Raw genomic sequence first — 22,713 nt, 5'->3', positions numbered from 1 at the left:
ACTGTGGGATGGAACCGGAGCACCCAGAGGAAACCCACACAAACGGGGAGAATGGGCAGAAGCTACACAGACAGTTACCCAAGCCGGGAATCAAACCCAGGTCCCTGGAGCTATGAAGCAGCAGTGCTACCCACTGTGCTGCCCATAATAATAAATTGAATCAAATCCTAAAAAAACAGAAAAGGAAATTTAAAACATTAAATCAAAATATGACTGAGGGGGTGGTGAAGAGAGAGAATCAGTAACACACCCCAGTCCCTGCGGTGCCCAACTGGCATGGTACAAAAGTCTGAGGTCACATACTAACTGACTCAAGAACAGCTTCTTTGCTGTCATCAGAACTTTGAACGGAACTGCCTTATATTAAGTTGATCTTTCTCTAGACCCTAGCTATGACTAACACTACATTCTGCACCCTCTCCTTTCCTTCTCTCCTACGTACTCTATGAATGGTAGGTTTTGTCTTGATTTGATTTGAATTATTGTCACATGTATTAACATGCAGTGAAAAGTATTGTTTCTTGCGCACGATACAGACAAAGCATACTGTTCATAGAGAAGGAAACGAGAGAGTGCAGAATGTAGTGTTACAGTCATAGCTAGGCTTGGAGGAGGGGGCTGAAGGGTGGGTCAGTAAATTTGCGGATGACACCAAGATTGGTGGAGTAGTGGATGAGGGTGGAGGGCTGTTGTAGGCTGCAAAGAGACATTGATAGGATGCAGAGCTGGGCTGAAAAATGGCAGATGGAGTTTAACCCTGATAAGTGCGAGGTGATTCATTTTGGTAGGACAAATTTGAATGCGGATTACAGGGTCAAATGTAGGGTTCTGAAGAATGTGGAGGAACAGAGATCTTGGGGTTCATATCCACAGATCTCTGAAGTTTGCCACTCAAGTGGATAGAGCCATGAAGAAGGCCTATAGTGTGTTAGCGTTCATTTAACAGGGGGTTTGAGTTTAAGAGCCGTGGGGTTATGCTGCAACTGTACAGGACCTTGGTGAGACCACATTTGGAATATTGTGTGCAGTTCTGGTCACCTCACAATAAGAAGGATGTGGAAGCACTGGAAAGAGTGCAAAGGAGATTTACCAGGATGCTGTCAGGTTTGGAGGGTAGGTCTTATGAGGAAAGGTTGAGGGAGCTAGGACTTTTCTCTTTAGAGTGGAGGAGGTTGAGAGGCGACTTAATAGAGGTTTATAAGATGATGACGGGGATAGATAGAGTGGACGTTCAGAGACTATTTCCTCGGGTGGATGTAGCTGTTACTGGGGGCATAACTATAAGGTTCGTGGTGGAAGATATAGGAGGGATGTACGAGGTAGGTTCTTTACTCAGAGAGTGGTTGGGGTGTCGAATGGACTGCCTGCTGTGATAGTGGAGTCGGACACTTTAGGAACTTTCAAGCGGTTATTGGATAGGCACATGGAGCACACTAGAATGATAGGGAATGGGATAGCTTGATCTTGATTTTGGAAAAGGTTCGGCACAACATCGTGGGCCTGTACTGTGCTGTATTGTTCTATGTTCTCAGTTCAATGTGACTGTAGCTATGCAAGGTAAAGTCTATTCAAAAGTCTGACAGCAGCAGGGAAGAAGCTGTTCTTGAGTCAGTTGGTACATGACCTCAGACTTTTGTATCTTTTTCCCGAAGGAAGAAGGTGGAAGAGAGAATGCCTGGGGTGTGCTGATTATGCTGGCTGCTTTGCCGATGTAGCGGAAAGTGTAAACAGAGTCAATGGATGGGAGGCTGGTTTGCATGATGGATTGGGCTGCATTCACGACCTTTTGTAGTTCCTTGCGGTCTTGGGCAGAGCAGGGGCCATATAGTGCGCAAGAAACAATACTTTTCACTGTATACCAATACATGTGACAATAATGAATCAAATATTAAGCTGATATTTCTCTACACCCTATGACTGTAACACTACATTCTGCACCCTCTCCTTTCCTTCTCCTCTATGTACTCTATGAATGGTATGTTTTGTCTGTATAGTGTGCAAAAAACAATACTTTTCACTGTATACCAATATATGTGACAAATCAAACATTAAGCTGATCTTTCTCTACACCTATGACTGCAATACTATATTCTGCACCCTTTCCTTTCCCTCACTACGAACGGTATGCTTTGTCTGTATAGTGCAGAAGAAACAATACTTTTCACTGTATATTAATACATATGACAATAATAAATCACATCAAATATTAAGCTGATCTTTCTCTACACTGTATGACTATAACCCTATATTCTGCACCCTCCTTTCTTTCTCCCCTATGTACTCTATGAATGGTATGCTTTGTATGGTGTGCAAGAAACAACACTTTTCACTGTATCCCCATAGATGTGACGATAATAAATCAAATCTACTTGTGCAGCATGGTGGCACAGTGGTTAACACTGCTACCTCAGCGCCAGGGACCCAGATTCAATTGTGGCCTTGGGTGTCTGTGCGGAGTCTGCGCATTCTCCCCGTATCTGCGTGGGTTTCCTCCAGGTGCTCTGGTTCCCTCCCACACTCCAAAGATGTGTAGGTTGGGTAGATTGGCTATGCTAAATTGCCCCTGGATGTCTAAATATGTGTAGGTTAGGGGACTGAGGTAAATACGTGGAGTTACAGGCATAGGGCCTGTGAGACTCACCTGATGAAGGAATAGGGGTCCAAAAGCTTGTGATTCCAAATAAGCCTGTTGGACTTTAACCTGGTGTTGTGAGACTTCTTACTGTGCCCACCCCAGTCCAACACCGGCATCTCCACATCAAAGATGTGTCCGTTGGGTGGATTGGACATGTTAAATTACTGCTTAGTGTCGAACGATGTGTAGGTTGGGTGGATTGGACCTGCTAAATTACCCCTTAATGTCCCGGGATGTGTAGGTTAGGGGAATTAACCATGGGAAACCCCACATGGGGATTGGGGTATAGGGCCTGGGTAAGGTACTTATGATGTGAAGATGCCGGCGTTGGACTGGGGTAAACACAGTAAGAAGTCTAACAACACCAGGTTAAAGTCCAACAGGTTTATTTAGTAGCAAACGCCACTAGCTTTCGGAGTGCGCTGCTCCTTCGTCAGGTGGAGTGGAAGGTCTGCTCACAAACAGGGCATACAGAGACACAAACTCAATTTACAGAATAATGATTGGAACGCACACATGAGGACGGCCTCAACCAGGATCTTGGGTTCATGTCACACTACCTGTAACCCCCACAACTTGCCTGGGCTTGCAAAATCTCACTAGCTGTCCTGTCTGGAGACAATACACATCTCTTTAACCTGTGCTTAATACTCTCTCCACTCACATTGTCTGTACCGTTAAGACTTGATTAGCTGTGGAGACTCGCATTCCAATCATTATTTCTGTAAATTGAGTTTGTGTCTCTGTATGCCGTGTTTGTGAGCAAATCTCCCACTCCACCTGATGAAGGAACAGCGAGCATTCCAAAAGCTAGTGGCATTTGCTACCAAATAAACCTGTTAGACTTTAACCTGGTGTTGTTAGACTTCTTACTAAGGTACTTAGTCAGAAAGTCGGTGCCGTGTTAATGGGCCAAATGGCCTCCTTCTGCACTGTAGGGATTCTATAATTTTTGACTCCACTGTTGCAACCTCAGTGTTATCCTGGAGGGAGATCGCCTATTTCCGGTTCCGGGAGGGGCGGGGCCAACTATTTCCGGGAGGGGCGGGTCCAACCATTTCCGCGAGGGGCGGGTCCATCCATTTCCGGGAGGGGCGTGGGGGTAATCAATTTCCGGTTCCTGGAAGGGGCGGAGCCTCCCTGCCGCAGGTCCTCTTTTGCCCTGACGCTGTCCCCGCTCGCTCAGTCCGCCAGGTAGCAGGCGGCGGCTGTGGGGAGGGGGATGTACCGCCTCTCACACACATACAAAGCACTGACAACACTGACCTGACCTCGGGGGGGAAGACACAAGAGGGGTGGAAATAGAAAACGCCGGGGCCCCTGGCTCCATGATGCTGCCGGCGAGGTGGCACTGAGAGAGGTTGGCGGGCGCAGGAGGAGGACAAGCCGCCGACATCTCGCGGCTCTCTTTTCTCCCCCCTCCACATCGAAGAGAGGGGGGCGGGGAGGTAGCAAGGATGAAGAAGTTTTTTGACGCCCGGAGGGAAGGTGCGGCAGCGGCGGGAGGGGCAGCCGGCGGACAGTCCGGCGGCAGCTGGTCCTCCTTCCAGGGCAAAGCGTACGCCGTGGGTCGCTACCAGGTGACGGTGGAGGAGCTGATAGCGGAAGGTGAGGCGGGTGGGCAGAGCGGCGGCTGCAGGGAGTGGGAGCTGTCCGGCGGCGCGAGGGGAAAAAGGGGAGGGGAGGACTTAAAACCGACCCCAACGTTCCAGACCTCCGCGTTGTCGAATACGGGGGGGTGGTTTAAAACCGACCCCAACGTTCCAAACCTGCACCTGGTAAAGCCCCGCGCGAGCAAAGGGGGTGGTTTAAAACCGACCCCCAACGTTCCGGACCTCCGCGTTGTCGAACACGGGGGGGGGGTGGTTTAAAACCGACCCCAACGTTCCAATCCCCCCTCCACCTCCCCCAGTGTCAACGCGGATCCGTTAAACTGTCACCCCCTCTCCCCAGTTTAAAGAGGGGAGCTGGACGAGCAGGGATGGAGATAGAGATCCCCCCCCCCTCCATCCATCCATCCATCCAGCAATAACATTCCACACCCTTGTTCACCCTCCATATAAACATTTTCATGAAATTTGATTTATTGTCACATTTCATTCAATTATTTCAGAATCCCAACAGTGCCATTCGGCCCATCAAGTCTGCACTGACTCTTCCCCCTCCCCCCCCCCCTCCCCACACAAACAGTGTGTCTTACCCAAGCCCTCACTCCTATCCCTCCAAATATCCCCATAGCCAATCAACCTGACCTGTACGTCTTTGGGCATTAAGGGGGCAATTTAACATGGCCGGTCCCCCTCACCCACACACCATTTGGAGTATGGGATGGTGGCGCAGTGCTTAGCACTGCTGCCTCACAGCGCCAGGGACCCCGGGTTCGATTCCCAGCTTGGGTCGCTGTCTGTGTGGAGTCTGCATGTTCTCTCCGTGTCTGCGTGGGTTTCCTCCGGGTGCTCCGGTTTCCTCCCACAGTCCGAAAGACGTGCTGGTTAGGGTGCATTGGCCATGCTAAATTCTCCGTGTACCTGAAAACGCACCGGAGTGTGGCGACTAGGGGAATTTCACAGTAACTTCATTGCAGTGTTAATGTAAGCCTACTTGTGACACTAATAAATAAGCTTAAACTTTAACCAGAGCACCCAAAGGAAACCCTCACAGACAATTACCCAAGGCGGCAATCGAATCCAGGTCCCTGGCGCTGTGAGGCAACATTGCTAACCACTGTGCCACTATGTTGCTTGTATTGGGATACAGTAAAAAGTATTGTTTTTGTGTGCTTTACAGACAAAACATACCGTCCATAGCATACATAAGGGCGAAGGAAAGGAGAGGACGCAGAATGTAGGGTTGCAGTTATAGATAGGTGAAGAGAGAGAAAGATGTTTTTCAGTTTGTGTTCAGGAATTTTTTTTGAATGCAAAGCACCTTTAGTAAAATCACCTTTTTAAAAAAAAAACGGCACCGTACAACTGGCGGAAGCTCCCTTCTTCCCTTCCCCAGAGTTTGAGGTGACCTGATCTGACGATGGAGGTCTTTTGAATTTGGAAAGGGCATTGGAGGTGTGAGGGGGGCGATGTTTCTTTCCACCTGTGGGGGTGGAGATTGTGGTGGTGAGTGGGTGGGGGGGATTTGTTCAAAACAAAGGAATTTAAATATCAAGTCGCAAAGCAGTAAATCCAATATTTCAGCAGAAACTTCCTTTTACCCAGTCTCAGTGTGAAACCTGCTGACCGCATGCCACAATTGAGGGGAGGTAGATAAATACGCGAGGGAGGAAAGAATAAAAGGACATGTTGACAAAGGCAAGATAAATATAGGGGAGGCTTTTGCTTCAAATTGCCTGTTTCTGTACTGAAAATGTGGTGGCTGTATTTTTTAAAGATTCCATTGCATTCAAAAATTTCATCCTTCCATTACTGAGATCTCACTTTGTGCATTTGACAGTATGTGAAGGAAATGGGCAACACCTCTTTGTTTTTCTTTTTAGAAAAAGGAGCAAATATTTGTGCTCTCTACCACCTACTTCACCATATTCAGGTTTGGTAACATTCAAACCAACTCTTAATTTGTAAGTTCAGTGAGAACAACTCCAACCCAAGTAGGAGTATTTAAAGCAGTGAGTGCGAGCAGGAAATACCCAGTTGCTCAATTGGTAGGTGGTCAAAGTTGGCTTTTCAACTTTAACCCTTCAGTACTATTGGTTTTCAAGTAGTTGAGTGTTATTTCTTTTTAAAGCAAATGATGCCAGCAAAGCATATGATTGCATCATTGAATGTGAACCAGAAGTTGAGCAAACTTTTATTTTGTTCAGCACCCATTTTGATTTCCTATTACCTGATTTTGTGTAGGTTGTTTGCTTAGATATTGTATTTTCCTTTTAATATAAATAGACTGTGTCAGAATGTGAAGTTTGTGAGCAGCCTTTTTGTTCCTGTAACAATGTGTGTCAGCGAATTTGTGAAATTGCATGTTTGTTTTTGTACTTCAGCTCTATTTTTACAAATTCCGGTGAACAAACTTTGAATCATAAATGAAATCAACCCATCTTTTCTCATCCATCCACTCCAAGGTTTTTGGCACGTTTGGTCATACTAATTTACTCACTACTTGTCTAGACAAATGTAATCCTAACCCTAACAACTTGGATCTTATTGTTATTGGGATATGATTGATAATTGCAATGCCCATAGATAAGAGGTATATATGTAGTTTCACAAGTTTGGAATAATGTGGATTTTTAAGTAAACCAAAAATGGCCATAACAAAGATTAATGGGTGGTATCTGTTATCTGCTGATAAATGTTCCAGGATATTTAATAAGCTTAGTCTCCTGTTCCAACATGAAACCTATTTAAAGTTACCGTACAATGAGATTTAAATGTTTGTTTGATTTTCAATTTACTTTCTGGTGCTGCATTCCTACCTTTGGAGCAACTTAGATCCACCTTGAGATGTGGTTCATTTGAGTTTTTTTAAGAACCACAATGTGAACAGTCATTATCTTTCTTGCCAATACGTGGGTTGAGTGTTCAGCTACCCCATACAGGTCAGCAATGATCCGTTTACATTTTTGGTGATATGCCAGCTAGGAATATAATGGTGGAAAATCTCAGCAGGTTTGACATCATCTGTCAGACCTGCAGCGATTTTCCAGCCTTTTTTGTTTTAGATTCCAGCATCCTTAGTATTTTACTTTTATTATGGGAATATAATGATAATTGTTTTGAATTCAGGCAATAGTTTGTTGCACCTGGAGCTTTAATATTTTGATTCAGCAGTTACTGTTAGGCAGAGGACTGGATCACAAAATTAGCACTAGACTACTGATGTCACAAAATCACTAAATAGTCAGAAGGTTACTTTTGGGAGAGGGCACCGAATTGCTGGAGCAGTAATGTGCTTTTGGTGTTGGATTGAGATAGCCTGTCATGTTCTCCTTGGGAATGCTTGATGGCAAAACTGTTTTATTTTACTCCTATACGGGTACTCTTGCACTAAATATGTGCAAAGGTGAATGACACAATACTATTGGTAATGATTTCAATATAGCAAAGTATTTTTACTCTGGCCTTCACTGCAAGAATATTTGAGTACAGAAGTAAGGATGTCTTCCTGCAATTGTATAGAGTCTTGTTGAGACCGCACCTGGAGTATTGTACACAGTTCTGGTCTGCTTATCTAAGGAAGGATATACTTGCCATAGCAGGGGTACAACAGAGGTTTACCAGACTGATCTCTAGGATGGTGGGATTGTTTTATAAGGAGAGATTAAGGAAACTCATTCTCCGTGTCTGCGTAAGTTTCCTCTGGGTGCTCTGGTTTCCTCCCACAGTCCAAAGGTGTGCAGGTTAGGTTGACTGGCTAAATTGCCCCATAGTGTCCCGGGATGTGTAGGTTAGAGGGATTAGCGAGGTAAATGTGTGGGGTTGTGGGGATAGAGCTGGGCTGGGATTGTTGGTGCAGACTCGATGGGCCGAATAGCAGCCTCCTGCACAGTAGGGTTTCAATGATTCTAGGAAACTGGGCCTTTATTCTTTTTCAAAGAATGAGAGGTGATCTCATTGAAACTTACATTTCTACAGAGCGTGACAGGGGATGTAGACAGGATGTTTCCCCCGACTGGTGAGTCTAGAACCAGGCGACATACCATGGAATTTTACCGCCCCACCCGGGAATCGGAGTGGGCGAGGGGTGGAACATGGAAAGGATTTTGTGGTTTTGGGATGAGCAAGGGTGGTGAACCTTTAGAATTCTCTCCCTGGGGCTGTGGAAGCTCAATCATTGAGCATTTCAAGATAGAAATAGTTAAATTTCTGCAGACTAATAACAAATGTGGCAATAATTTGGGAAAGTGGCATTAAGGTAGATGATCGTCCATGATCTAATTGAATGGTGGAGAAGGCTTGAAGAGCTGAATGGCATACCCATGTTCCAATAATGCTTTCAAATTGTCCAAATTAAATATTTTGCAAACTAATCACATAAAACTATATATAGACAATGATGCCATATGGTTTAGTTGATTTGTTGTCAGTGACACCTTTGTCGTCTTGTTCATTTAGTGCTGTACAAACATTATGGCATAACTTAGAGCTTTTTTTGTTCATTTTAAGAGATGTTTAAACTATTTTAGATTTTTTTTTCTCCTCTCTAAAACTGGAAATTATGTTGAACTTTGAGTGTGAGAATCTGGGGGCATTGTATCACATTATGCCACAAACTTGTTGGATTAGTGTTTCACTGTTCACAGAACCTTAAACTTCACCCTTGGTTAGTACAGTAATTCTTCAGATGAAAATGTGCTATTTATTATCTAGGAACCTAAATTTAAAATGTATAATATGATACAACTGGACTGATTTGGAAGTCATTTGAATATGTTCTTGAATTCAGCCCATTAAAGAATAAAACTTAAATATAGTGTCCATGAAGCAAATTCTGGAAATTCACAAGTCAGTCAGCATCAGTTGAAAGAAAAGACAAGTTGATGTTTCATTGTCTTTTAGATTTTTTGCATTTGCAGATTTGCTGCTTTATTTTGAATGTTTAGCATATTTAGTTTTCCAAAAGTATCAAGCACCTCGGATAGTGGAATACGTTGTGTGAATGTCATTTTGCTTGCACAAAGATGGCATGGACAGTCTTGAAATGAATAATGGCTTAAATCATATGAGTTGTGCTTGAGGGAGGAATATTAACCCGAGAAAACTGCTTTTGGACGAGTGCCACAGGAACCTCAGTGTCCAGTAGATCAGACAGATTTGGGGCCATAGTTTTATGTTTCCTCCAAAGGAAACCCCCTCAACACTGCAATCAAAATGTAGATGGTCAACACCAGGGTGTCCAAACAGTGGCTTGTTAGCCTGATATAGCCCCCAACATCTGGCAGCCTAACCATCAACCTCGACTAATAATCCTCATCTGTGGTTATATTTCTTATTTGTTGATTTTTCTCCCTCCTTGAATTTAGTGCATTTGGAGAATTGGAAATTATTGTTCTGAGTGCTTCTGTATCATAGTTTCCATTAAAGTGTGAAGAATAAAAATATATAATAGCATTGATAACTTTGTGGCCTCAAGCTCTCCATGCTATGCGGCAATGTGACCAATGAAGACAATAATTTGAATTTGCCTGGCCCAGATTGTGCTCAAAATCCTGGAATAGAACCAGGAGCCCTGAATGAACTCAGAAAAATCAACAACTTGTTGCAACACCCTTTTTAAATAACATTTCCCAAGATTAATTATATTTGAAGAACAAAAGGGCTATGCTTTTGTCATACAAAGTCCTAGTTGGACCACACCTGGTGCGTTGCTAGCAGTTCACATGTTGCAGTTTAAACTTTCATGACACCTGGACTCCTATGAGGAGAGACTTAAAGTTTGTCTTTCTTGGAGTTTAGAGGGTTGAGAGGTGATTTGAATGAAGTATTTAAGATATTAAAGGGAACACTTGTGGCTGGGCAAGGCATAGTCTAAAAATTAGAACCAGACCTTCCAGGAGAGAAATTAGGAAACACTAACAAATGCTCAGGGTAGTAGATGTTTTCTGCAAATGGCAACTAATGCTAGATCACCAATTTTAAAACTGAGATTGATAAATTTTTGTGAGGCAGAAGTATTAAGGGATATGGGGCAAAGGTGGGTATATGGAGATCTGCTATGATTTCATTAAGGGGCTAAATAACCTACTCCTGTACCTATTGCATAACTGGTACTGTGTGGGGGGGGCGGTGGTTGGAGGTGGGAATTAGGTTGCAAAGTTCTGGGCGAGTTGCTGTTTTGTAGGTTCGAGACAAGGACAGCATATTTTTTTTCGGGTGTTGAAAGACTTGAACTTTATACACTAAAAGATATTTAAGTACGCACTACATTTTCGGGAAAAATACTGCTACGAAACATTTGCAAGTTATTGCTGAAAGCAGGGAGAGATATCTTCTGTCAATTATTGTTTAAGAATTGTGGAGATGCGCTGAGTAGATTGTAAAGATTTAGATGGTTAAAAATCAGAAGCAATGTAGCTCAATCTTGTGTACGTTTTCAATTATGAAATGAATCAATTGAATTTTAAGCTTGGAGTTTAAAGGGAAAGTAAATTCGTATATTACGGTTTAAATACATCGTGAAAACTTTTGGAAGTTGCTTTATTACATAATGATTTGCCATCCACTGTATCCATGGCAACGGCATAATATTTTGTCTGAATAAAATTATTATTATTCAGTAGAAAATTGGTGTTTATTGAGTCAGAGTGCAGTGCCACATGTTTAAAGGTGACATCATTCTGTTTCAAGATTGGGCCCAAGAGCATTGTCATGATCCAGCGTGCAGCTTGGAAATTGCATACTTTTGACATGATACTATTTTTTTGCACAGAGGCACAAGTCAATTCAGCACATCCAGTTAAATTTGGAACACAGTTAATGTTGAATCCCCACGACTGTAATCAGTGGCATTCTATCAATGTAAACAGGTTTCCAGTTGTGGAAACCAAAAAAAACACTTGATTCACCAGCATCTGACCTATTGATGTTTTATTAGCTTCCCACCTCCCAGAAACTATATGTGTAGGTGGGGAACAGACCAGGTGTCAGGTCACAACTTCTGTGGTTTCAGGATGCCTCAAATAGTCAGCTGGTGGTGTCTGGCCCCTTCTCTCAAATTCATTGTGAAAGTGGAAATGCATCTTGTTGCTCTTGATCAGGGCATTAGAGCACTAAACAGTGCTGCATGTCAACAACACTGACACGCACTTGTATCAGTATGTTTTTCATTTACATAGTTTTTGTTTATATAGCTTCTACAGCATGCCTAATTAGTGGATTCTGTCAGTTTGTCTTTTAAATCATATTAACATTCAATAAAGTGCATTGGAGTTATTGGCAGGCTTTCTGAAATCCTCAAGTTGCAAAATTGAGTTTCTATTTTTGCTGGTCATGTTCATGCTTTGAGAAGCTGCAACAATATGTACTAAGGAAACACCTGTACTTTGAAAATATACCAGATTAACATGCAAATTAGTAATTGGTTTGAGTAGTTCTTTTCGTTTTGTATTTAAAAATGAGGGTTGAAACAGATTTTTATTTCAACTTCCAGTCGTTTACTGGACAGTTTTGAAAGGGCTGGACTAGCCTCCAGTACTATTGCCGGAATGTTATCAGGGGCCCATTAGTTAGATTGTGCAAACGAATTAAGTGATCTGCTTCCAAGCTTCTGGTGACTGGAGTGAATCCTGCATAAATTAACACAACAATATTTCTATGATATTTGTAAGGTGTTCAGTTATATTTACAGCTCCAGCTACTGAAGCAGACTGTCTGCATACAGCAAGACCTGGACATCATTCAGGCTTGAGCAGCTATTTGGCAAGTAGACACTAGGTACCACACCATTACCAAGCCATGACCAACTCCAATAAGAGAGAGTCTAACCATCTGTCCTTGAACTGCAATGGCATTCCCATTGAATTCTCAACTCAACATCCTGGGGTTGCCATTGGCCAGGAATGAACTGAACCAACCATACAAGAGCAGGTCAGACATTGGGAATTCTGATGTTCATAACCCACCATCTCTCTTCCCAAGCTATCTACAAGCCCAACTCAGGATGCAATACTTTTCGCTTGCCAGGATGAATGCAGCTTCAACAACAGCTGAAGCTTGAAACCAACCATGATCAGCGCCTTCTAAACCAGCAATCTCTACCACCTAGAAGAACAAGGGCAACATATGTAGTAGACATAACACCACCTTCATGTATGTTCTCCTCGTCATACATCATCCTGTCTTCACAAATTCACAGACTGGTTGCAAGACAAAAGGAGGCCATTCAGCCCATAGTGTCTCCAACAGCTCTCTGAATGAGCAATTCACTTGGTGTCATTCTCCTGCCTTCTCCCCATAATCCTGCATGTTCTTCCTTTTTAAAATGGCAATCTAATTCGATTTTCAATGTTTTGAACCTGTCTCCACCATGCATTCTGGCAGTGTATTCCAGATCTTGGCTCCAAGTGTATTCCATCAAGTTATGTTGCATTGTTGTGGGTTAAAATCCTGGAACTCCCTTCCCTACCTCACTGTAGGCATACTTGCACCAGACAGACTGCAGTGGTTCAAGAAGGCAACTTACCTTCAGGGCAATTGGAAATGGGCAATAAATGCTGGCCTTTCCAGTAATGCTTACATACCAAGAACAAAGTATCTTCCCTCTGGCCTAGTGGTATTGCACTTTTAAATGGCTGTAGAGATCTCAAGCAAATGACAATGTTTAGTGTCAGCTTGTTTATTCAATGTGAAAACTTAATGTTGATATAAAATATGCATCTTAACACTTCCTTGTTGCTCCTAACCTAATTAGTTCAAGTAAATTAGTGTTTCAGTGAAATAAACTAGGTTCCAGGTGTCTGTTTTGTGATGCCTAGTTTATGTTTGAACAAAGGAGCCTTCTGTTTATATAATGGGTTATCACATCCTTGAAATATCATAGAGCACTTTGCAGCCTTTCACTTACACAAGTAGGATGTTTCCATGCTATAAACCTCAATAACCTCTATGACTCGAAGATGGTATTGCATTCCAGCAAATAATCAGTACCACCTTTAAGGAGAGGAGAAATTTCATGGGGGAAGGGGAAGAATATGTACTATTTAAGGATCCAACAATTTGACCTCCTGAAGATCCACAAGTCCCTGTTTCAATCCCAGGTATCAGCACAAAAAAGGCTATTTCTTGGTGCCTTTTTGGTTTGATTTTGTAATTTAAACTGGCAATACTAAGGAAGTGCGATTTCTTTTGCAGAAGTCATTTCAAAAGAGACAAAACTAAAGACCCAATTGGTTAATGACCATCCTCTGACATTTCGGGGAAGTCATGATGTGGAGATGCCGGCGTTGGACTGGGGTAAGCACAGTAAGAAGTCTCACAACACCAGGTTAAAGTCCAACAGGTTTATTTGGTAGCAAATACCATAAGCTTTCGGAGCACAGCTCCTTCGTCAGATGGAGTGGATATCTGTCAGATATCTACTCCATCTGACGAAGGAGCTGTGCTCCGAAAGCTTATGGTATTTGCTACCAAATAAACCTGTTGGACTTTAACCTGGTGTTGTGAGACTTCTTACTGTGATTTCGGGGAAGAGCAGTGAAGTAACGCCAGCATTTCTCCCTGCAGTACCAGTGTAAAAAAAATAGGAAGTTTTATCCTTGGTTTCATGTATTTTGACAGCAATTGTAATGAAGGATTAAAAAGGAGGCTGCTTCTCCATTTAAACTTTAGATGGCAGAATGGCAGTACCCTGTGAAGTTATCTTTGGAATGGCACTGTGGTTAAAATATATATTCAACAACCTCTGTGTAATTTGATTGTCGTCATGATTATCTTCTGAATATGCAGAACATCTTTCAAACATAATTGCTAAGATTATTAATATTTTACTTTTAAAAAATATTTGAACCTCAAAGGCAAAGTAGTTCTTAAAGCTCAAACTTCACTGTCAAATTTATAGTTTATTAATATCACAAGTAGGCTTACATTAACACTGCAATGAAGTTACTGTGAAAATCCCCTAGTTGCCACACTCCGGCGCCTGTTCGGGTACACCTGAGGGAGAATTTAGCACGGCCAATGCACATAACCAGCACGTCGTTCGGATTGTGGGAGGAAACCGGAGCACCCTGGTGCTGTGAGGCAGCAGTGCTAACCACTGTTGCCGGACATATTTGTGAAGTTGTGCAACTAATATGTTTATCACTAGTTCCTATGCTGCAAAGGAACGCAAGAACATTCTTGCAAATGGCAGCTCAGTACCTGCATTACTTATTGGACTGTACAGCATTTTGTTTGTCTGCACCTATTAATCATTTATGCCTATATCTTGTAAGCCACTCAATCTCTCATCATTCTGTAAACTTGGCTCATCTTACATTGTCAGTTTTTGGATGAGATAAGATTTTTAATGTACAAAATAAAAATTAATATTAAACTTCTGTGTTAGAATTTGATTCTCAGGATATAAAATTTTGCGAGGGCATGATAGGGTAGTTTCTGAGAAGCTGTTTTTCCTGCCTGGAGTATCTTTGGTTAAGGAGGGTGGCCATTTTGAACTGAGGTGCGAGAACTTTGAAACTCGGGTGATTGTGTCGTGTTCCACCCCAGACAGCTGTGGATGCTCAGTTGTTGAGGATGTTAAAGGGTGAGATTGTTAGATTTTTGGATTAAGTGGATCTGGTCGGAAAGTTGAGTTTGGTCAGCGATAATCTTTTAAGTGGCGGAGCAGACTCCAGGGACAATATTGGCTGCTCTTGCTCCTGTATCATGCATTTTCTTTCCTGAATGTCTGGGTCCTTGGATAAATAGGATTAAGCCACGTTGTTTCTTGGAAAGTTCCATTATTATTCTCTGCGTATATCGTGGACTTGAGTTCCCAGAATGTCAGTGTGGTTCACTCTGATAAGACAATCTCCAGAATGAAACTTTCTTCACTCAGTACAATACTGGGCAGGGATTATAAACCTACAACAGCTTGCTTTGCAAATGGCCAGTTTTGGTGTCTTTTTTTTTAGAATTACATTTCTGACATGTTTAAAAATGTCCTGTTGCTTGGCTAAATATATGGATTTTCTTTGCTACCCTTTCTGATCTATAAATTAGATCCAGACCAGAGAAAATTCTCAATGCATGTCCCATGTCTAGTACTACTAAACAGGTAAATCTTTACTTCTCATTAGGTCTGGTGCTTTGGGTTTTGAAAATCTGTATTCCAGATTATGCATTTATGATGTATCGTTGTCCTGGGCTAAAATTGCACTAAACCTCTGAACAGTGTTGCAGATTTTGTATTACTGAGAGCATGGAGAAAGCTCTGTTGTACACGTATTGGGTCTCTGTCTTGTGTATGAGTGCTTAGCAGACAGAAATCTTGATTGACTAAAATAGCAACAAAAAAAAACTGTCTTGTACTTCACTTCAGTTATCATTTAAGTTGTATATTTTCAGTCTTGCAAATAGGCGCTCTTATAGTGGTTGATGCAAGATTTGAAAAGGTTGCTGACCCCCTGATCTGTCGTCATAACTGGCCATTCACCTCATTGGTTTTCCTGGAATACTGCTGGCATAGAATAGCTGTTGTTGTTTCCCAATGGCTTCAATTCAAGCACAACTGTATCAGGCATGTGCCACATTATGTCACAATGTCTCAATGTAATGTCAAATATTAGTCCAGTTCTACTACAAACTCATTGCAGAAGTCAGTGGTTCCCAAAGGGTGCGGCGCGCCACACTGCTGCGGCGTGAGAGGATGGCAAGTGTGGCGGGAAGATTCAAGGACAATCAAAGAAACATTTAAACATGGATAGATATTTTTCCAAAGTGAGAGCAAGAGCATCAAGTGATGCTGAGGACGATGTCCCATGATCATATTATAAAGTAGTTGTGTTTTGCTATGAATCAAGCACTGCTAGGAGTTTTTTTTTTTTGTTTTTGAATGTATTTCTTATCAATGAAAAATTCGATGTGGCGCGAGCAAATTTTTATTCCGAAAGTGCGGCCCAGTGGGAAAAATTTGGCATAAGTCATGCCTTAAGGCATATTTCTTCTTGCTTAATTTGTGTTGAGAGTAATTCTGGTTAAGCGCAGCATTGGATTTTCCAAAGGCATGCATTTCCTACCTAAACTTGACCTCCCTGGCTAAAACTGAAGAGCTAACTCTATGTAATGAAAGTTGCCATTTTAGGATCCTACAATTTCCAGGCAACGGAAAATTATGATAAGCATACTTACTATTGAATGTATTGTTTCAGCATTCCCTGCATCAGCCTCTTATTACTTAGTTCCTTGTTTACTCTTCGAGGTTATGTTGTTGCACTTCAGAATCATTTATTCCTGTCTGCACATAGATGTTTAGGCAGGATTGTGACTTAGAGGCATTCAGTCATAATAATCAATGTACTTTTGCTATATTATCAGATTACCTGTCCAGCATAAAGTTGTTGATAAATGGAGCTTTCTCTAATTCAACGTAACACTGGGATTTATTGATTCTTAAGGGAACGTGTTTAACTAAATTACCAGTTCCTTGCATGATTTTTGTTGTGGGGGATGGACAATTCCAGTTACAAGTTATCAATTGTATGGCTCAGAGTTAGTATGAAGGTTTTTTCCCATTTTTTTGGCTTCCTGGCGGTTCTCTCGCAACGAGCTTCTATTTCCCGAAACTCTTGCCAACCACATCTCTTCTGCACTAAGTCACGCCTGATCAACGTCACTGACCTGCTATTTGGCTTCCCATCTCATTATTGCATTCAAAATTCCACCTCTATTTACGAGCCTTTCTGTATTCTCTCACCATACCATATGATGAAATGAAAATTAGAGTATCAAGGCGTGTGCTATTTGAACGTTGGAAGGCATGCAGGCAGTTTAATAAATTAATTGTGACTTAAGTACATGTGAGGAAATGTTATACCCATGGGGCTTTTGATAACCTGTAATTTTAACTGTAGCAGTGCTCTTTGTGCAATATGTACTTTTCGAATGACGTAATTCTCTGCACTTGGTTCTCATTTTATATTCCCCCACTTTCAAACTGTGCGTGTTCTTTATAATGGGATGTAAATTGAAGATTTCTTCCATATCATTCTAAATTACAGTACTCTGAAGCAACCCATACTTAATCTGCTTCCAGTTCTCTTTAAATATGGATACGCTCATTTAAAATATTTTTGTTTGCCTGTGAATCATGACTAACACAGGCTCCAGTCTGACCTGTGGTTCTGACCATACCGTTGACAAGATTAAAATGAATAAGTAAAGATTGTATTTTTGAAAGGGTCAGTAAGTAAAGAAAATTTAGATGCATGTGAACGTCTCCTCCACTCCATAATATTTTCTTCGTCAATTCTATGCTGATTCTTCATTTAGTGTAATTACCGCATACTGACCTAAACCTTGCTCTGAATTCAAGCTGCGCACTCTATTCGCTGCAAAGAATTGTATAGAAAATCAATTCCTCATTTTAACTCTTAGAATAATTTTAAAGGAGAAGTTCATTTAAATGTTAACATTTTCCGGCCTCCTCCCACCTTAAGGTAGGCGTCAAATACATGATTTGTGCTGGTACACTTGATGGTTAATCACCTAATTCAGGATCTAAATAAATCTCTGGGAAATTATGAAGCTAATTATGTGCAAGTGTAAATGTGGCAAATAAAGGCAGTGACTTAAGTTTTTCAGAAGCAGCGATTCTTTATTTTGCACGGTGACACAGTGGTTCGCACTGCTGCCTCACAGCGCTAGGGACCCAGGTTCAGTTCCAGCCTTGGGTGACTGTGTGGAGTTTGCACATTCTGGGTTTCTTCCCGCAGTCCGAATATGTGCAGGTTAGGTGGATTAGCTGTGGTAAATTGACCCTTAGTGTCAGGGATTGGCAGGGTAAAAAGTGGAGTTACGGGGATAGAGTCTGGGTGGGAATATTGTTGGTGCAGACTCAATGGGCTTAATGGCCTCCTTCTGCACTGTAGGGATTCTCTGATTTTCTTTCTTGATGGTCCTTGAGTTGCAATATGCATGGTCTATCCCCCTCTGCTATGAGGTAATACGAGGGACCTGCACCTTTGATGTGGTGACTCTTTGCTTAGTCTGGTTCAAATCTGGTTAGTGCCTCTCTTCATGGCTTTCAAAAGCATTGCTTCCACCTTGAGTTTATTACTTTGTATCACAATCACAGGCATGCATGGGTAATATGGAATGAGAGATTTGAGTGCCTCAGTTTCCAGACCATTTGCTGTTTAAGCAGTTGATGTTTCTTATTTGAAAGCTACATTAATTAAACTGTATAGTCACCAAAAACATAACTTGTCTCTTTGAGTCCCAAAGTCTAATATTTTAAATGTGTTGCTGAAAGTACGATGCATGGGATGGCAGAATGGTTACAACACAAAATGAGGCTATTTGACCTCCAGAACCCTGCCAGCCCTCTGCTGGAGGAATTGAGCTAGTCCCATTCCTACATCTGTTCCTTGCAGCCCAGCAATTTTTTCTCTTCAGATACTTATCCAGTTCTCCTTTGAAAACCGTGATTGAATCTACCTCCACCCACTCGGGTGGTGCATTCCAGATCCTAACCACTCACTGGTTCCTGAAATTGCCTTTGACTGTTTTGCCAATCACATTAAAACTGAGTCATCTAATTCTCAACCCACCTGCTCATGGGAAGAGTTTCTCTCTATCTATATCTACACCAAAGTATTCGCTAAATGACCCACCGGCAGCTTACAACCTAAATTTGTCTTTCCTGCAGCCCAGTTGCTGCCTCCTGCTTGCCCACTGTCGTGAGAGAGGTGTTAGCAAGAGTCAGATAGTAAGATAGAATCATTAAATGATGTATTATTTACAGTTATTAATGTTTTTCTTTTCTGTTTTGGGTACCAAGATTTTTTTCTTGAAGTGGTAACTTGCAATTAATCGATGCAAATTCTGCTTGTAGCTGAATTAATATTTTCCAATATCCTAATTGGTCCTCACTTTGAGTGAGTACCACTAGTCTAGACCCTTCATGATTTTGAACATCTGCACCAAATCTCCTCATCCTTCTTTTCTCCAAGGGGAGCAGCCCCAGATTCTCCAAATTGCCCATGAAACTGAATCCCTACATCCCAGGAATCATTGGCCTAAATCTTTCCTGCACCCTCTGTTAAATCTTCTCCTGCCTAAAATGGAGCACCCAGAAGTGGGGAGATGGTAACGGACTATTAATCCAGAGGCCCAGGCTAATGTCCTAGGGACAAAAACAGAAAATGCTGAAGAAACTCAGCAGGCTTGACAGCATCTGTGGAGAGAGAAATCGAGCCAACGTTGAGTCTGAATGTCAACATTGGCTCTGTTCTCTCTCCACAGTTGCTGTCAGACTTGCTGAGATTTTCCAGCATTTTCTGTTTTTGTTTCTGATTCCAGCATCCGCAGTATTTTGCCGTATCTTAATGTCCTGGGGACATGGGTTCAAATCCCACCGGGGCAACGTGTGGAATTGAAATTAATTAGAATCTAGAATTGTTGGACTCAAACTATCTGTTCATTAATGCCCTTTAGAGAAGGGAACCTGCCATCCTTAGCTCATCTAGCTAACATGTGACTCCAGACCCACAGCAGTGTAGTTGACCCTGAATTGCCCTTTGGCAGTGGCTTAGTAAGCCACTCAGTTCTGCCAGATGGTGTTAGAAATGTCAAAAAGGAATAAAGGGGGGGCGGATCACCTGACATCAACCTCAGCACTGGAAATGAGAAGGAATTTCCATCGGTATTTCCCCCTCGGTAATGGGGGGAGCCCGGCCGATTTGTGCAAAAGATGAGTACATTTGCAACCATCTTCAGCCAGAAGTGCCTGTCCCTAGGGTCCCAACACCACAGATGTAAATCTTCAGCCAATTTGATTCACTCCGCGGAAGGGCTGAAGGCATTGGGTACAGTAAAGGCTATCGGCCCTGACAATATCTGACACCAGTAGCGAAGATTTGTGCACCAGAACCCACTGCTCCCCTAGCTAAACTGTTCCAGTACAGCTGCAACACTGGCATTTACCCTATAATGTGGAAAATTGTCCAGCTACATTCTGTGCACAGAAAAACAGGATAAGAAAAAAATCAGGATGGCATGGTGGCACAATGGTTAGCACTGCTGTTTTTCAGCGCCAGGGACCCAGGTTCAATTCCTGGCTTGGGTCACTGTCTATGTGGAATTTGCACTTTCTCCCTGTGTCTGTGTGGGTTTCCTCCGGGTGCTCTGGTTTCCTCCCACAGTCCAAAGATGTGTGAATTAGGTATGCTAAAAATTGCTCCTTAGTGTCACAGGGACTAGCTGGGGTAAATGCATGGGGTTACGGGGATCGGGCCTGGGTGAGATTTTGGTTGGTGCAGACTTGATGGGCCGAATGGCCTCCTGCACTGTAGGATCCTATGAATCCAATCCGGCCAATTATCACCCTATCGGCCTTCTCTTGATCATCAGTAAAATGATGGAAGGCGTCACAGCAGTGTTATCATGCAGGACTTAACACACCGTTTGGGTTCTGTCAGGGACCATTTGGCACCTAATCTCATTACAGTTTTGGTCGAAACAAAGGCGAAAGAGCTGAATTTTAGCTGAGATGTGTGACTGCCCTTGACATCAAGGCAGCATTTGACTGAATGTGGCGGCAAGGAGCCTGAGCAAAATTAAAGTCAAAGCGAATCTGGGAAAACTCCACTGGTTGGAGTCGTACGTAGCAGGCAATAAGATGGTTGTGAACTTCCCTTCATCATAAGGTCAGAACGAAGCATGTTTGCTAATGACCGTACTGTTTTCCACTACTCATGCTGGAGCATGAGGCAGTCAGTGTCCATGTGGGTTGCACGGTGGTTAAAACTGTTGCATCACAGTGCCTGGGTTCAATTCTGGGTGACTGTTGCGTTTGCGTGTCCTCTCCGTGTCTGCGTTGGTTTCCTCCAGGTGCTCCAGTTTCCTCCCACAGTCCAAAGATGAGCAGGTTAGGTGAATTGGCCATACTAAATTGTCCCTTAGCGTCCAAAGGTGTGTAGATTAGGGGGGTCAACAGGGTAAATATGTGGGTTACGGGGATGGGGCCTGGGTAAGATGCTCTGTCGGTGCAGAATTGATTGCTGAATGGCCGCCTCCTGCACTGTAGGGATTCTATGTTTCTATAAACCGGGCCTGGGCAACATTCAGGTTTGCACTGACAAATGGCAAGTAACGTTCACACAACGTAAATGGCAGGCAATGGCCATCTCCAACATGAGAGAATATAACAAACTCTTGACATTTATTGTATGTTTAAAGTAGTTGCATCTTTGGTAGAATGTCACATGACCTGTAGTAATGTAAGCAGAAGGGTTTGTGGGCTTTTGGGACATTTCCATCTCCTAAATAAGTCTGCATCATGTTTGACTTTAACCCATGGGTGTAACACCTTTTACTTTTCTTTCTGTTGAAATTCCCAGTCAATACTTAACGTCCAATAGCATCACCATTGCTGAACCCCCACCATCAACATCCCAAGGTTTGCTATCGACCAGAAACTGAACTGAGTCAGTCATTCAAATACTGACTCCACAAACCCTGTCCACCATCTGCAAGGCACAAGTCATACACTCACTCCACTTGCATTCATGAGTATGGCTACAAGCTTAGTCCCATCCAGGACAGAAGAGCTTGTTTGATTGGCACCCCTCCACCAAGTTGAAACATTCATCCCCTTCACAATCATGCAGTGGCAGCATTGTGTACAGCAATACCTGTTTGCACTACTTTTTGTGACGAGTTAGCCAATCTGTACTTGTGAAGTTGGAGAATTGAAAATTGAAGTCAGTGTTTGTAACAGATTGCAGGATGTATGTAAACAATAGATTGCAAAACTTTCCAAAATTCAAGAAGTTGGTTTAAAGAACTTGATTTATATTTAAATCAAGCTTTCATAACATTACCGCTTGTAGCTAATTTACAAGTTATGATGAGTAGCTTATAAACAAATTAAGTAAACATTGCCTTTATTTGCTGCCACAGTCGATAGATCGTCTATGAGCTTATATTGCCAATTTGGTGTTTGCTAAGTATTGTGTTAAGACTTGTGGCAGTAGGATACAATATTATGGTTTGTTTTCAAATCCCTCCATGCCCATGTCCCATGCTATCTCACCTCTTGAAACCCTATGACCCTCCAAGTTATCCCCGCTTTCCTCTTTTCTGCATTCCCAAACACAATTGCTCCTCCATTGATGGAAGTGCCTTGAATTTCCTCCTAACTCCTCTCTGCCTCTCCATCTTGCTTGCCTCCTTTTAAAATACTACTTAAAACCTGCCTCTTTGACCAAACCTTTGGTCATCTGCTCTGTTAGCTCAATCTGGCTTGTTGTCAGACTTCATTTTGTAATGCTCCTGTGAAATGTTTTGGAACAATAAAGCACTGTACAAATGTAAATTGATACTCGATCTTACTGAAATAATGGTTGTCTAAGAAGGATGTATCCTGAGTTATCAAAATGCTATCTTAAGTTTAATAGTACAGCATATATCTTTGATTTTGCTCCAGTG

The 22,713-nt window shown here is 42.4% G+C and overlaps 1 protein-coding gene across 3 annotated transcripts in view; it reads left to right on the top strand.

The window, feature by feature from the left end:
• Nucleotides 1-3,818: 3,818 nt before the first annotated feature.
• LOC144480300 (AP2-associated protein kinase 1-like) overlaps nucleotides 3,819-22,713 on the top strand; it is a 69,614-nt gene continuing 50,719 nt past the window's right edge. For 2 of the 3 annotated variants that reach the window (XM_078199649.1, XM_078199647.1), the window contains exon 1: nucleotides 3,839-4,243. In XM_078199649.1, the coding sequence (XP_078055775.1) occupies nucleotides 4,093-4,243 (151 nt within the window). In that variant the 5' untranslated portion in view covers nucleotides 3,839-4,092. Of the gene's footprint in view, nucleotides 4,244-22,713 lie in introns of all 3 variants that reach the window. The other variant, XM_078199648.1, reaches the window with a different exon arrangement.

This window comes from Mustelus asterias, chromosome 28 (assembly GCF_964213995.1).
Source record: "Mustelus asterias chromosome 28, sMusAst1.hap1.1, whole genome shotgun sequence".
In the NCBI taxonomy this organism is placed as follows: Eukaryota; Metazoa; Chordata; class Chondrichthyes; order Carcharhiniformes; family Triakidae; genus Mustelus; species Mustelus asterias.
The sequence above is the reverse complement of the archived record's forward strand: the minus strand, read 5'-3'. Positions and strand labels throughout refer to the sequence as shown.